The sequence below is a fragment of the Zonotrichia albicollis genome, chromosome 3 (assembly GCF_047830755.1).
Source record: "Zonotrichia albicollis isolate bZonAlb1 chromosome 3, bZonAlb1.hap1, whole genome shotgun sequence".
NCBI lineage: Eukaryota > Metazoa > Chordata > Aves > Passeriformes > Passerellidae > Zonotrichia > Zonotrichia albicollis.
Genome location: NC_133821.1, coordinates 3,834,879 through 3,850,721, shown reverse-complemented (window position 1 = coordinate 3,850,721; position 15,843 = coordinate 3,834,879). Strand labels below are relative to the sequence as shown.

Sequence of the window (15,843 nt, the reverse complement as noted above, 5' to 3'; positions counted from 1 at the left end):
TTCCTATGGCAGGGAGCTGGAACAAGATGATTTTTAAGGTCTCTTCCAACCCAAACCATTCTGGGATTCTGTGATATCAACAGGCATTAAAAAGGACTGTTAGGATTTTTTCTTAAATGCCACAAGTCCTGAGACAGAGGCAATGGTAGAGCTGTGCCTGTCCATGCATGAGACACCTCCTTGTACTCCAACATTGCCCAAAGTCTCAAAGCTGACCAGTGACAAACTGTGGCCTTTCACATCTGTGGGTCACACACATGCTGCAGGTGAAGGTGGTGTCTCGTTGCTCCACCTATGATGAAACAGGGTCAAATCATAGAATCACAGAATATCCTGAGCTGGAAGAGACCCACAAGGATTGTCAGATTCCAATTCCTGGACAACTTCAGGAATCCCACAATGAGCCTGAGAGCGTGGTGCAAATACTTCTTGAGCTCTGGAGTCTGTAAGAAGCTCCTTACCAGAGTGCTGAGGGGGTTTAGATGGTCTGTCAAGACACTTCCAAGAGTTAGGATCAGTATTTTTTATGTGGGTTCTCTTCTTGTGATGAAAATTAAGTGAAGGGATTGTTTTCTTGTGTTTCAAAAGCATTTCCTACTCCCAAGCTTCATGTTTGGGTGGTAGCAGTTAAAGTTTTCTACCCTTGCAACAGCAAATGCACCTCATTATGTCTTGTTCTCAGGGTGGCAGCCAGTTTAAGGCTGGGCTTGATGATCCTGGAGGTCTTTTCTAACATTAATGATTAATCAGATTATAAAAGTTTTCCTCAGATCTGACAGGAGGGAGCATGTAGTATTTGCTGGGTCCCAGGATGAAGGAGGAATTGATGAATCTGACTCCATGTTTTTAGAAGGCTAATTTATATATATATTTTATATTTTTTTACATATAGAATATATATATTATATATTATATATTATATATTATATATTATATATTATATATTATATATTATATATTATATATTATATATTATATATTATATATTATATATTATATATGATATATGATATATGATATATGATATATTATATACTATTTTATTATGTGTTACGTTATGTTCTATTATATTATGCTATACTGAAACTATACTAGAGAATAGAGAAATTATACATACAGGAGGCTTAACAAGATGCTAATTAAAACTCATGAAAGCTTCCAGAGTCCCAACATAGGTGGACCATGATTGGTCATTAAATAATATTGGATAAACAATCTCCAAACCACATTCCAAATAAAGGAGAATCAAATGAGATAATATTTTTCTTTTCCTCTGGGGCTTCTCAGCTTCCCAGGAGAAGAATCCTGGGCAAGGGGATTTCTCAGAAAATATGACAGTGACAGGAGCGGAAGAACCACGCAAACCCCAATGTCTCCCCAGAAACCCAGAAACAGATTTTGCTGCAACTCCAACATCTCACACCCAGTTTTTCCCTCCTGTTCCCTGCAGGTATATCCGAACAATGTACCTGGGAATCCAGAGCCAGAGGAGGAAGGAACACCAGCGGCGTTTCTACTGGGCTATGATGTACGAATATGCAGACGTGAACATGCTGCGCCTCCTGGAAACGTTCCTCGAGAGCGCCCCTCAACTGGTGCTACAGCTCTGCATAATGATCCAAAAGAACCGTGCAGAAACATTACCATGTAAGTGGTCCCTCTCTTCCCCACCTTTCCAGCCTCTCCCCTCTGCTCCCAGTGCCCAGCAGCTGATGGATGTGCTGCACACTTCCCACCCTGGCTGGGGGTTGCCGCTTTGGGACAAATCTCTGCTGAGTTCGCTGGGTAAAATTTCTGCTCATTTCCTCTGAGGAGAAAAAAAAAAAAAGTCAGTGTCAAGGAAAAGATGGGATTCAGCTCTTCCACACCCAGTCCAGGCTAAAGGAATGATGGTGGTGTCAGGAGGAGGCAAGCAGGCTTTGCTGCTGTGGCACCACTCGTTTGTCGCTTGGCACTGGGCAAATACGACCATTCCTTGCCTCAGTTTCCCTCCTTACATAAGTAGGGTGATAAAACTGGCCAGATTTGAGTTTGTGTTTTGAGGACAAATGGTTCAATGCCTATGCAACGCTCTGATGGTGTTAAGTGTATAAAAGGGGGGTTTAACAGCTAAATGCTGTAGGGCCTTTTCTGATGAGTGCCCAGGAGTTAAAGGTCTTATCATTGGTACCATGGTTCTCACCAAGCCCAGGAAAAGAGAAGGGGAAGGCAGTGGAGAGGATTGTGTAGGGACAAGGATGTTATGGAGGTTTAGTTGGAAAGGCAATTAAATGATAAGAGGAGGCTTGGAAGCCTCCATAGGGAATATTTTGCCAATTCTGGTGCCCACCACAGTGTCCACCACTGTGATGTGCTGAGCATGGGGCATCTGTCCCAGCTAAGGGGGACATGGCCCTGTCCCAGCCCCGGCATGACCAGCCTGAGGGACAACCATCCTTTCCAAGGACCAGCAGTGGAGCTGCTTGGTTATTCAGCCTCTGTTCAGTTCGTGCACCATAGGGTGACACTCAGCTTCCCAAAGACAGCCTGGTTGGGGCCTGTCATTTCTGAGGAGTTTTTGGAGCTGAGGCAGGAACTGAAATTGGAATTTCCTTTGGGGTTTAAATTTTGCTGGTTTTGCCAAGGTCACCACTATCTACAGCATCAAGGAAGGCCAGCCACGCTCCCTTTCCCCTGTATTGCCAGCATGTCCATCACAGTTGTTTATAGAAGCTTCCCTCCTCCTATTTATGCAGTCTTTTCTTGAAACCTCTCATCACGAGCTCTCCAGGCCTCCAAAGTGCTGACATGATGAATATGCCTTTCTACAACTCCTGCTAGAATGGCTCACATTTGCCAGCCCCCTTTTTCCTGCTGCTTCCAACGTTATTAACCCGACTGAAAATGCAGAAATCACAGCCCAGGAGGTTTGCCAGGGCGTTCTGCAGATTGCTGGGCTCGCCGCAGAAAGCGCCGGGTGAAGTTTGTTGGCCTCTGTGTTGTGCCGCGAGTCAGACAACGCGGGAGAATAATCCCTCCAGGCTTTCAAATCCGTGGCTCTTTCACTTTGCCACTTCCAGGCACGGCTGCCTAATCCACTGAACGAGCTGCATCATTTTTTTTTTTCCAGCATCCCCCTCCCCTCCCTTCCTGGGCTTTGCAGTTCCTCGGCTCCTCCATCCAGCGCACCGAGCCGGCTGCGCTCTCTCTTCCAAGGCAGCGCTCTCTTCCAAGGCAGCGCACGTCCCCGCCTGCCTCCCCGAGCCCTGGAGGGCTCTTTGCTCGCCACGCTCCAGCAGCCGAGCTCACCAGGTCCCCAGTGCATCCTCTCCCTGCCTCCCTCCCCGCCCGTGCCAGGGATGCGGGCGCTGATGGATGAGAGCAGCGGAGCTTGCTCAGCACTCCTTGACTCCGCCGGTGCAAGGATTCCTAGAGCTCCTCCATGCACGTTCAGTGCTTCTTTCTTCCACCTCCTCCTCCTCCTTCTCATTCTCCTTCTCCTCCTCGCAGCCAGTCCATAATTACATAAAAGCAAATTAAATGCTGAGAGGAGCCATTGTGAAAGGGAGCATCGTAGATTTTCACTTCCAGCAGGGGAAGAGTGAAGGGAGATGGATACTGTTAGGAAGGCAGTGTGTTTAAAAATCAAATCGAGTCTCTCCTGGCTCACCGAGTCTGTGGGAGCGTGGGTCATCACAGGAAGGGGCCAGTTCTGCCTTTAAACAGGGACAGCATCAGCTGCGTCCCTGAGGAATGAGAAAACAGCCCAGGGAAGGGCTTAAAAGCCCAGGTACTGTCTCTGCTGATGTGTCCAGACTCCAGCTGCTTCCATACTTCCCCCACAGATTCCTATGGATTCATTTAGTTCCAGACAAGGTCAGTTCACCATTTCCTGTGGCATACATCCCTCCTCCAAGCCCCAGCCCTCCCTGCTCTTTGGATTGTAATGCCAAGTCCAGGCTCCACTTCTCCCCAAACAACTTCTATTTAAGGAGCTTTAGAAAGGGAATCATTGGAATGGCTATCAGGAGGTTTTGCTTCTGTCTCCTAATTCCTGTGTTAAGGGAGCTGTTGAGGAAAGAAGGGTGAACAGATTGGGTGTCTTTACTCACATCCAGAGCATCTCCTCCCAAGCATTTCTGCCACACAGCATGGTGGTAGAAAGGGCTGATCTTGGAAGGATGAGTAGGAAGTCATACAACCAGGATAATGCTTAATTTCCTGGGTTTCAATCTATTGGATGGGTGATAGAAAGAAAGAAAAACTTCATCATGCCTTGCAAGAGCTTTTTGACCATCAGAGGTACCTGTGTGAGAGGGTTGGGTGGGACCTGTGTCTGTTGTTCCTTCAGTACCCAAAGAACAGAGGAGTTTCACTCAAAAGTGAGAATGTCCAGCAGCAGAAGTGCTGGGGCTGGAATTTGAGGTCAAGACCCAGCCTCAGTAAAACTTGGGACAAGATTCAAGCTGGGATTTCATGAGTGTCAGGATTCATTCCTTCATCATATCCCCAGCACAAGACAGAGCAGATCCCAGCTTAGCTGCCCTTGTCTGACGAACAACAGAAGGGAGCATTGAGAGAAAAGAGGTGAGAACTCCATCAAGTGGGCAGTGGAAGGTGAATGTTGAGAGCCTGAGCTGGAATTATTTGCTTGGTGGAGCAAATGGAGCAACATCAGCTCCTGAATATCCATGTGGAAGGAGCTGGTGTTGGTAGGCAGTCCCTCTGTGGAGGATTTATCTGCTACAACCACAGCTGGGTGAGCCCAAAGCAGAGTCAAGAGAAGGTGAGGGAATAAGGATGGATCCAACATGTGGAACAGCTCATGCCCAAAGCAGCTAAAGGAGGTGGGATGAGATGCTCAACCGGCAGCAGCCCCTTTCTCCAGGGAATCTGATGCATTTATACCTATCCTTGGGGTCAGGCTGAAGGAGGGGAAGGGATGCTGGAGGGGATGCAGCATTGTCCCTCAGTCACCCTCACTGTGTTTGAGGTTTAGGAGAAGATAAAAGGGTGTCCATCCTCAGACTCCTGGGCAACAACGGCCAGAGGGCTTCCCCATTAATTAAATCATGTATTTGCAGGGGGAAAACATAGCATTAACAACAGAAAAAACTCAGCAACCCAGATCCTCATTCCATAATCACTCACAGCAGATAATCCACCTCACTCCTTGCAGAACAAACCATCCTTAACCCCTTCACCCCACAGAGGTGCTGCTTCCTCCGTGCCAAGTGGGAAGGAGCAGATCAAACCAGCTTAAAGGAGACACTCAGCCTCTAGGCAGACAGGGAGGTGAGAGGCATTCCAGTTTTTCTGGCATAAATCTCTTCTTAAAGAGGTTTGCTTCCACTCAATTTTTAATTTTTTTTTTTTTTACATGGCTTCTTTAAAGCTTAATGAGATTTAACTGAAGCACCAACGTCCTTCCACTCATGTCACGAGTTCTTTAAACAAAGATTTCTGCCTGTATGAGGCTGCAGTTTTCAGCACAGGGTTTCTCCCTCCAAAAAACCCCACATCTCTCCACAGATGCTGTGTCCATCTCCTTGATAACCCTACAGTTGATCTGAGAGAGATAAGCAGCATAAGCCTTCCTTTTGCAAAGTCCTCCTGGAGTCTGGGATTTTGGGAGGTGTTTGCACTCTCCACAGCCCTCAAAAATAGGCTGAAGCTGCTCATGTATTTAAGGAAAAGCAACATTAACTTAGGGGTTTGGGGGGGTCATTTTATTTAAGCAGAGTGATACAAATTAGGCTTTAAAATGGATTTCAGACATCTCAGATACAGATGTGTGCTGGCTGCAGAGTTATCCTGGTGGAGTTTGCAAATCATCTGGTTCCTCCCAAAGTGAATTCCTATTTTTTTAATCACTTTCTCCCTCATCTGTGCCATGTCTGGGGACCATTTATAATAATTTATAATTCCTTTTTGCAGGGGTGAACTAAAGATCATTTTTCCTGTCACTTAGTTTAGAAGACTCAGTTGGTCAACTGACTTAGAAAGGGGCCTTCAGCCTGTAGGTGTTCAAAAATGTGAGTTTCAAGTGATATCAAAACTGAACACAACTGAGGAGACTAAAATCCACAGGGCTCCAGTGAAAGTGAAAAAAAGACTCATGAGATTTGAAATTTCATCCTTTTCACCACTTGAAGGAGCACTCAAAGTTAGTGTACGACCCTTCATGCTGGCCTAGGCCAAACAGGTGTGTCCAACAATGTTCAAACAGGAATCCAAACCCCCAAACTCAATCTCTGTGACCTCACAACACAAAATTGTCCCCATTTGTGCAGAGTCCCATAACCTCATAAATAAACCAGGGTTCATTCTACACGATCCCATGGGGATCAGTGCAAAATTCAATATTGCATCTGCAGATTCTGTGGGGGAAAGTCCTATGTCTGCAAAGCAGAAATCCTCTTCCTGACTGGTGCATTTTTCCTGAGATCCACCAAGAGAACTTCACTGTATTTCTAAAGAAGTCTTTGCCTTATAAAGTCCTCAGTAACAGGAGATGAGGTGGGGACAAGATCTACCAGGGCCACATTCTGGGCTTTAGCTCAGGTTCTGTGACAGATCATGAGGAAAAAAGAGATGCTACAACTTTGCCCAAAGGCAGTTTTTCTTTTTTCCTTATTTCTCATGTCATTCCTTGGGGATTAAAAGAAGTAGGAGACGTCTCCATCACCCAGGCCTTGTTTTCTGTGACAGAAGAAGCACAAGGAGAAAAGCAGTTGCTCATTGCCATGTGGGAAAGGGATGTTCTTGCTGGGCCTGGAGGATCTGCCCTGAAAATTTGTCCTTACTCCACCACAGTTTCCCTTTAAATGTTCACCAGCAGCCCAAGGAGGCCCAGATAGCTCTGAACTCATAAGCAGCTCGCCTGGGAGGCCACTCATATGACTCCAGTGCTCTGCCAGACTGGGGCATATGGCTCTGTTCCTGCCTTTCCCTCCTTCCCACCAAAGCCGGATGACAGGGAGCAATTTGGTGCCCTGCTGGAAAGGAGCCTCTGGTGCCCGGCCAATTCCCAGCAGCATCAAAAAGCCATCTCCACAGTTGGCAGCGGCACTGAGGACGCCTTGCTCTGGCATGCTGAGAGCAGGCCAAGCCTGAGGCACGCTGGCATGGGACAGCTTGTCCCATCATCAGTCGTATTGTCCCGGTGCGGTGGGATCCAGGAGCCTTCAGAGCCAGGGACAGCTATTTTTTCTTTTTCCAGCAGGATTTGGAGCCAGCCCAAAGAAAGACATCATCCCTTCACCCATTCCCACCTGCAGCTTCTCTGTCCACCACCTTGCCATGTCTCTGGCTCTTATTTTTGGAGTGCTGATAAAACCCCGTCTGTTCTGTACCACGTGTCGCCGTCACACACAGGACACGGCACAGCCAGGAAAGATGAGTCACCATTCACGGGACAGAGCTGGCAGGGGGCCAATGCTGCCAATTTTAGGCTTTGTCAGACTGTGGTAATCACTGGGAAGGGGTTACATCATCAGAGCACTACAACAGCATTAGCTCATGCTGTTCCCGGGAGCTGGGGGCCAGCCAGGAAACCGAGGCATGGAAAGAAGTTTGGGTTCTTGTCAAGCAGATTCCAGGCAGGAAATTCAGACTTTTTTGGGTGACTCCATGCTGCAGGCTTTCTGGGAGTTTTGGGATAAAATCATAGGAAAAGCTGCTGTTGGTTAGTGAAATACAATTATTTTTAGCTTCAGGTTGCTCTAGTGTGGGATTCTTGTCAGGCATTTAGGAGAGCACAGATAAACAATGAGCACATAGGCTCTGGGATGTGCAGACAAACATGGAAAAGATGCTCTGCTGGGCAGGGACTACTCTGTGCTTCTACCCCTGATAGAGGTGGAGCAGTTCAGGTTGATGCAACTCAAAATCATTGAGTTTTGAAGGAAATAATTGTCTCACTTCAGAAACCATTAATGGTTTTTTAATGATTAGCTTGGGGTGACAGTTCTGAGTCTGTGCATGCAGCAAAATTACTGAGTCAGTAGAAATCTCCTGAAATTACTTTTGTCCCAACTGGCCTTTGACCAACCTCATGCTCTCAGTGCCCTCAGAACATTCATGTCTTCACACAGAGGGTCACTGAGGGGGGACAGCCACCAGGCACAGAAGCCCTTGTCTAGTGCACACTGGGGTCCCAAAAATATTTGCAGAAGGCAAAAACACCCAGGACATAGCCAGGATGAACATGACTTAATGTGTGAAGGACACGGGCACAGACAGCTCCCACCATCCCAGGCTGCTCCAAGTCCCATCCAGCCTGGCCTTGAACACTTCCAGGGACCCAGGGGCATCCAAAACTTCTCTGGACCACCTGTGCCAGGGCCTCACCACCCTCACAATAAGGATTTCTTCCCAAAATCCAGTCTAAACATTCTCTCTCTCCATCTGAAGCCATTCTCCCTTGTCCTGTCACTCCAGGCCCTTGGAGAACTTGGACACCAAGTTGTGACCTGCTACCTGTCATGTAGGTCTTTGCAGAGCATACAAAACGTGGGAAGCAGAGGGAGAAAGCGTTTCCTGCTGTTATCCTTGGAAATCAGTGTCCCTGGTGCCTTCAGTACCCCACTGCGAGACAGCACCAGCTGCACCACATCCGTTTTTGCCACTTTGTCACTCCCCCTCACAGGAACACTCTGCCAGACTTGCCTCACTGATGTCAGCCCTATGTACTCTCCAGAAATGTTGAGAGGCTCCTTCTTTTCCAGAGACCAGTCCCCTCGGCTGGGATTATGCTGAGGCATTTCCACCAAAGGCTCCCCTGCACAACATCAGAGGTTTATAAACTGTAAGGTTACAAAGTGAGCACTGCTGACACACCTCTTTCTTTGGCCGGTGAGTGTGATCCAAACTGGGTCCCTTCCTCTTTCCCATCAGGCCAAAATCATTCCCAAAGCTGGGATGAAGTTATTTCCCTAATTGCCTGCAGGCTTTCTGCATCCAGGCCCAGCCACCTACCAGAGGAGGTTTTCAGGATCCCTGTTTGGTGCTGTCACAGACCCTTGAGCACTGCCTTGATGTTGTCTCATCCCCAAGGAACAGCCTGTGGGAGCTGTTTTCAGCAGGAAGTTCCCTCACAAAACCCTGGCAGGAAATGTTGCTTTCCCAATCCTGGGATAAGTCTGTTGGGTTTCATCCCTGCTAATAAACCAAAACACATCAGAACATGAGCACAGCCACCAGATCTTGTTCATCCTCTGCTTCAATTATCAGTCCCTGGCACATTTTTAGCTCCCGGCAGCCAACACCAACCCAAACAATTCCCATGCTTGGCTCAGGTGATGGCAAGAACAATTCCCACCAAGCACTCTGGGCCACCCTGTTTCAAAGGCTGGGACAGAACTCGGCAGTCCACAGAATTAGGCTTGGCTTAGTTGCTGATTTCTGGGTGCAGGGTGCAATGCTGCCCCAGATCTAGGCTAAGGAAAAAGAGATCCTTGTGTTTGGTCTCCAGAGCAGACAGTGGAACTCTTTGGGCTTTCCTTTCCAGCCCTGGGGTGATGCTCCTCTCTTTTTCATACTATTTTAACCCCTACTTGTAGAATTACAGGATGCTTTCAACTTGTAGTAGGCAGGTTTGCATGTTTCCCAATGTCTGCGGTCCTCATCCAAATTAAAAGAGAAATAAAAAGAAAAGGAGTGACAGGCTAGGGATGCTGTAGCAGATGTCAGATTGCAGTGTTGAAATGCACATATATTGTACGTGTTTGTGGACTCCTACTGTTTCATTACAACCATCCCTACTCATAGAAATGGGTGAGAAAAGATTTTATGCTAAATGGAGCCATGTGTTGTTTTTTTTTTAGCAAAACAGTTTGTTTGGGGTTTTTTTTCACCATTTCAGTGCATGCAAGTGGTTCCTTTAGGTGTGTTTCTCTTCTAAGGGTTCCTAACAGTAAAGTTCAAATATAATTAGATCTGAAAAATCTCAGTGTAGGAGGCTCCTTCTGATATTTTCAGGATTCAAACTGGAAGCAGCTCTGCTGGATTTGCTATACTTGAAAATCTTAGCAAACAATTGGCCACTAGAAGTTGTAACTAAAGTGCCCTTCACAAAGAACCAGCTGTTGAATGTGAAATGTGATTTTTTCCTTCAAGAATAACCCCTCTTGGATTTTGCCATCTTATTCTTACCTGTTGAAGTAACCATGTTTGGGGTGGGGTTTTTATGCCTGTTGTTCTAGAAAGACAATTTTAATTAGCAAAGGGACAAAAACTAAGTTCTCAACAGGAAATAGCAGTGGAAGTTTCTAGAGATGGTTGTGCTCCTGTCAGGTTGAGCCAGGTTTCTGTGACTGCCCTGCCTTCTAACGCTACAAAGAGGGATTTTGCTCTGTTTGCACAGAGTTAAATCTTGTCCTTGCTGGAGGTGTTGTCAGAGCATCCTGGTGGAGCATTTCCAAAGAAACCTCTTGGGGTCTCCTGAGGAGCTTTGCATCCTCTTGTGTGTGGCTGTTCACTTTTGGGGGCTCAGGTGGGGTTCTTTGTCAGCGTCATTCTGAGACAGCACTTAAAGGCTTCAGATTAACATGGATTTAACTCAAAAGTCTTTATAATTACAGTGGTGGCTGCGCAGAGGGCACCTCGGCCTGAAAAGAGTGGCAATCCATGCAGCTTTTGACAAAAATAGACACGAAGAGCAGTTCTCATGCTCTATTTCCAAACAAGCTAATCTGTGCCTGGGAAATCCTGGCTGCTGCTTTCCCAGCACATTTCTAATGCAGAATTAACCCAGGTGATTGGTGCCTGGAGGGATTTAGACCAAGCTCAGGGCAGACCATCTCTCCTTCGTGTCTGTGGCTCATTAGAAGGCAAGGATGCACATGGTTGTTGGTTCTGAGTGTCTCTATCAGCTGCAGTGCCATCTCTGCCCACCTGAGAGTCAGGGATTTGTGGGATTCAGGATTTCTGGAGGATGCACTGGGAAAAGGTGAAATTAGGCATGGTGGAAAGATCCTTGAGAGGTTTTGTCACTTGAGTCCTTGCTGCTGCAATGTGGGTTAACCCAAATTTATGTGACAACAGCAGCTCTTCTACTTGGAAACACCATCCATACAGCCCCACACTGACACTGAAAACACCTTCAGCAGGATTAATGAGAGTTCTGATTACAAAAATCACAAAGGAACAAACTGTTCTTTATGAACACCCTCAAAGGAGCATCTGATGAAGTAGGGGTTCTTTCAGTGAGAAAAAAATCTGCTTTTGCTGAAAGAAAAACAGTAAATCCTTTGCATTTAATTTTCTTAACATTTAGGGGAAGCTTCAAAATGGAAGAGCCATTTCAAACGAAATAGTGTTTTGTTATAAATACTTTAATATCATTTATGCCACAACAACGGGAACTCCAAAAGTAAGACTGTGTGTGTCTCTCTGCTCCCTGATTGCCTCCAGCTTCTTTAGGACTGAGCCAAATCACCAAATTCACTCCAAATTCCTGAATGGATTTCTTAGACATCTGCCATGCGTTGTTCCCCCTGAAAAGTGAGTTTATGTGTTGTCATTTCCTTGAACTCTACCATCAGAGTCCCATCAGAGGCTCTGGTGGAGCTGTTGCAGAAGAGGCTGCTCTGCAGAAGGCAGGATTTGTCTCTAGCAATGGACTCACACTGACATCTTCCTCAGGCATAATTTTGGGACCATAGTTGACACCAGATTCCTGGAAGGATTACCCTGTCCTGTTACAATAACATTTTTCTGGCAGAAAGCTGTCCCCACATCTGCATTACACTTTACCTAAGCTCTACCTGCCATGCCTGGGCTCCCCAGAGCTGTCCAGACACAGCAGCCACCTGGACTAATTTACTCTGCCCAGCCTGGAAAATCTGATAATATGAGAAGCTTTATCTCCAGGCATTGAGGAGTTGAGCCAAAGGTCTTCCACGTTATTTTTAACATTATGAAAAGGATTATACTACCATGGTTGTGATAAACAGAGGACTGTGATCAGATTTTCTCTATACCTGTAACACAAACAGTGCTGGAGCCCAAGCACTCAGGTGTTTGTGCTAAATTGGTCTCTGGTAGAGTTTTGCCTGCCAGCCCTTTCCCAAAGCTTTCCCAGGCATGAGAAAATAAATTCACATAGTCCAGGAACCATTCCCATTGGGCAGGTTGGACACAACTCCTGAGGCATTTTAACAGGATGGGCATGGCAGATTCTGCCAGCTGGGCTCAGGGTCTACAAATAAACCTGTTTCTCATTTGGGGTTCAGATACCACCACCAGGTTCTCTTCCCATGTGTCCTTCTGCTCTCTGCTGGTTTTTATGAGCCAATCTGTGGTGACAATTCACCACACAGGATCACAGAACCCAGTTAGCCAAGTGAGTTGAGGCTTGTTTGTGGACCTCTGCTTATACAGGGACTGAGATTTCCCCCAGTTCCCCCAGCCAGAAATGTTCCAGCTCTGGAAAAGGTGTCAGCAGCTTCTTTCCCTACATAGATAGGTAAAACCTGAGATACTTGCAGTCAGCATCCTGGGAAAGGGGCAAGGCTGTCATGGAAAGCATGCTGCTTTCATGCTGCTGAGGGCTGTGTACACCAGGCCTGTTGGAGACCAGCCTTCTTCTCAGTGATGTAACAGAGGGATGTTCTCTTTCTTCTACCCCTTGAGGATGTTGGTAACTCTGTCTGGCTGTTCTAGGATGTCCTCTGGCTGACCATGGCACCCTTCTCACATCAGGAGGGTGTTGGGGGCTGGTTTTACCTGCTTGGTCTTCAGTGGTATAAATTCATTGTGTTGTCACTTGAATATGCCCAGATCACGTCAGGTCTGTCAGCTTCTGCTCTGCAGGAGTCACTGTGGGCTGTTCTGCTCATCCTGGAGCCAGGAACAGGTCTCAGCAATCCTCCTTTCTCCTCTCTTCACCTCACTGAGACTCAGTGTTCCCCCATGAGCTCTTGTGGGGAGCTGGTGGATGTCAAACCTCTGTTACCTACTATTCATCTTACCATGTTCTTCTTTGTTTATTTCAGTTTGAACCCCATGCCTGGAAGTGTTCAGGGCCAGGCTGAGCCACCTGGGAGAGTGAAAGGTGTCTGTACCCATGGCAGGGGGTTGGAATGAGATGAGCTTTAAGGACCCTTCCCTCTCAAACCATTCCAAGATTCACCAGGAGGAGTCAATGGAGAGACAGAGGCATTTCCAGACAGCTCATCCCATGTGTGACAGCATTCCTGGCATGAAATAAACACTGAGGCCCATGATGGACAGGGTATCTTCATACAGAGGGTTTTAGAACAGTGGGGAAGCTTTGCCAGTCATGATGTGGTGAGCCAACATTTTGAACAGGAGATTGACACTTCACTGAGGTTGTTCAAGGACAATCCCAAACAGAGGGTGGATTATCCCATCTCTGCTTGGCCTGGGGTGCTCGTGCCTCCCACAGCAGGATCAGTCTCTGGCTTGCATCCAGGAGGAGATCCAAGTCTCAATGGCTGCAGGGTTGGAGCTGGTTTGGAGTGCCCGAGTTCACAGAGAACATGAATAGGAGGAGACACGACAGAAGCAGCCGAGATAATGAGAGCCCAGATCAGATGAGTGTGGCTGGACACCCCTTCCTGCAGCAGGGAAAAGGGGCACTGGGGACAGCTGAGAGGCAGCAGGATGAAAGGGCAAGGAAGGCAAGGCCTTTGGAAACACAATCCCTGGTGACCCCATGGATGCTTCCTCGAGGCAGTGCTGAGGCGTGGGCTGGGGGAGGAACTAAGGAGAGATTCGGCTTTTCTGGGGTCACCAAGGACATCTTAATTTAGCAAAAGGAAGCAGCATTTCAGGACATGAGCCAGACTTTAACTGTTGAGGGGCAGGAGGGCAAATCTCCATGTGAGTGAGCTTTTGTGGAGTTGCCTGGGCATGGATTTTCTCACAGAGAAAGGTTTGGGAACATGGATGTGCCTCTGGTCTAATGTGCAAGAGCTCTCCTTGTGCCAGCTTGGACATGGACTATCCTGTACAGAAACTCAGCACAAGCCTTGTGTGGCATTCCAGTGGGATTTGGTGCTAGGAGACTTTCTTGTTATCCAGACCTACTTGGAAATCTGTCCCTGAAAGGAGTTACCTTTGCATCCTGCCTTTCCCAGTCATCAGGAGTTTTTATTTCTCATGGAATGGTGATGCTATGTCCAGGTGAGCTGGATCCTGGAGAATGGGGATGTGACACCCCGTGGAGGAAGGTCCCAGAGGATCTCCCTAGGAAGGGAGCAGGTGCTGAGGATGTGAAACTCACCCCTCACCTGATGAAACCAAAATATTTTCCATGAGAAAAGAGCAAAGGGCAGGACACTGGTGTGGTATTTCTTCCCAGTCTCCCCAGTGTAAAGATCTGGATTTTCATCCCTGGTAATTCCAGCTCTTAGTAGAGCACAGAGGTGTCACATAAACGGGAAGAGGCCATTCCTGGGTCAGATTTTTGCATCATGTTCACAATAGATGGAACAGTTCCCATCTGCCATACTGGAATGGTGGCACACTGGAGTAACTGTTTAAGGAAGTGTCCTGAAATCCAGTGAGGAAAATGAAAGGCAAAATAGTCTGTGCAGACCTTTATTATTTATATACTAGCAATGTTCTGTATTTTTCCATCTTTAAGGAGACAAATAAAGAAGAAAAATAAAGGGGAAAAAACAAAAGTCATTCCCTCTTCTGATGGGAAAGAATTAAGAAAGATCAAGCATCAAAATCCATCAGGAAACAATGAAAATCAGACCTGGGGTCTGATTCTGACCCCTTTTACTCTGACACAAACAAATTAAATCAGATTAGAAAATGAGGGAGAGTGACTTTCAGGCCCTGTTGTTACAAAAGCAGGATCTGCCTTGATCTCTTTTGTGTATAAATGCATTTTCACTCCGTGTGCATCAAAATGAAAGCCTGCTCCTCGTCTCCTACTGAGCTTCAGGGAGGAACGTGCCACCCAAAGGGGAAAACAGGATAACAGGGTTCACAGCACAGGGGCCTGAGCAGCCAGGGAGGGATGGGGATGAACTAAAATGTGGCACTTGGCATTAAGCAAGAGCTGCCTCTGCACTGGGGCTGAGGGAAGGTTTCATGTCACACTCAATATTTGCCATCCCGCTCACCCGGGAGAAATGTTGGTATCTTCCCATTTTGTTTTAGTGGAGTCTTAAGGAGAATTAATGTCAAAAAAGAAATAGAGCACTGTTCAGGCATCATTTTCAGCATTAAAGGGGCAGGCACCACAGGAAATGCTCAGGGAATGTGCTACAGCAACTGCATCCAAATTATGGGCAGCCAATGACCTGCAGCTGGATTTGTGATGAAAACTGTACCTACCCCTAGTGAAAATCCTCTCTCCTCAGCTGGACAGCACTGAGTAAGGCCAAGAATGGGTGTATTGTTCATTTTAAATATTCATTTGTGTGTGTGTGTGTGTGTGTGTGTGTGTGTGTGTGTGATTTTTTTCCATTAGAGTGGTTGTAAAACCCTGCATAGCAGGAATAGGCCAGATAGACAGGGATGGCTTTCCCTGCACTGTTTTTGTTCCCAGGCTTTAAAAGCAACAATGGCAATTTCAGGGGAGTCATTGCTTTGATTGTTTCATGTGGATGGATTGGGGTTTTTTTTCCCAAAGAGCCTTTTTACAAATCTGAGATGACCTTTGCTTTTTCTGGACTATGGGTAGGAACCAGAGGAGGAAAACCAAACCAGGATGAAATTCAGGGTGTTCCTGTGAGCTTCTGCAGTTTCCCTTGAATTCAGAGTCATTCAGGCTCTTCTCCTCTGGTATCAGATCACTGTCTACATTGTACTCAAGTCCACCAGGCTTTCATGATCCAAAGCAACAGCTCTTGTTTCCCTTTCTCAGAGAATCTATTCCTT

General features: G+C 46.8%; 1 protein-coding gene across 1 annotated transcript in view; it reads left to right on the top strand.

The window, feature by feature from the left end:
• XKR6 (XK related 6) overlaps positions 1-15,843 on the top strand; it is a 208,831-nt gene that overhangs the window by 153,046 nt on the left and 39,942 nt on the right. Inside the window, exon 2 of the mRNA XM_074536492.1 lies at positions 1,451-1,647. Coding sequence (XP_074392593.1) covers positions 1,451-1,647 — 197 coding nt within the window. The remainder of the gene's footprint in view (positions 1-1,450; positions 1,648-15,843) is intronic.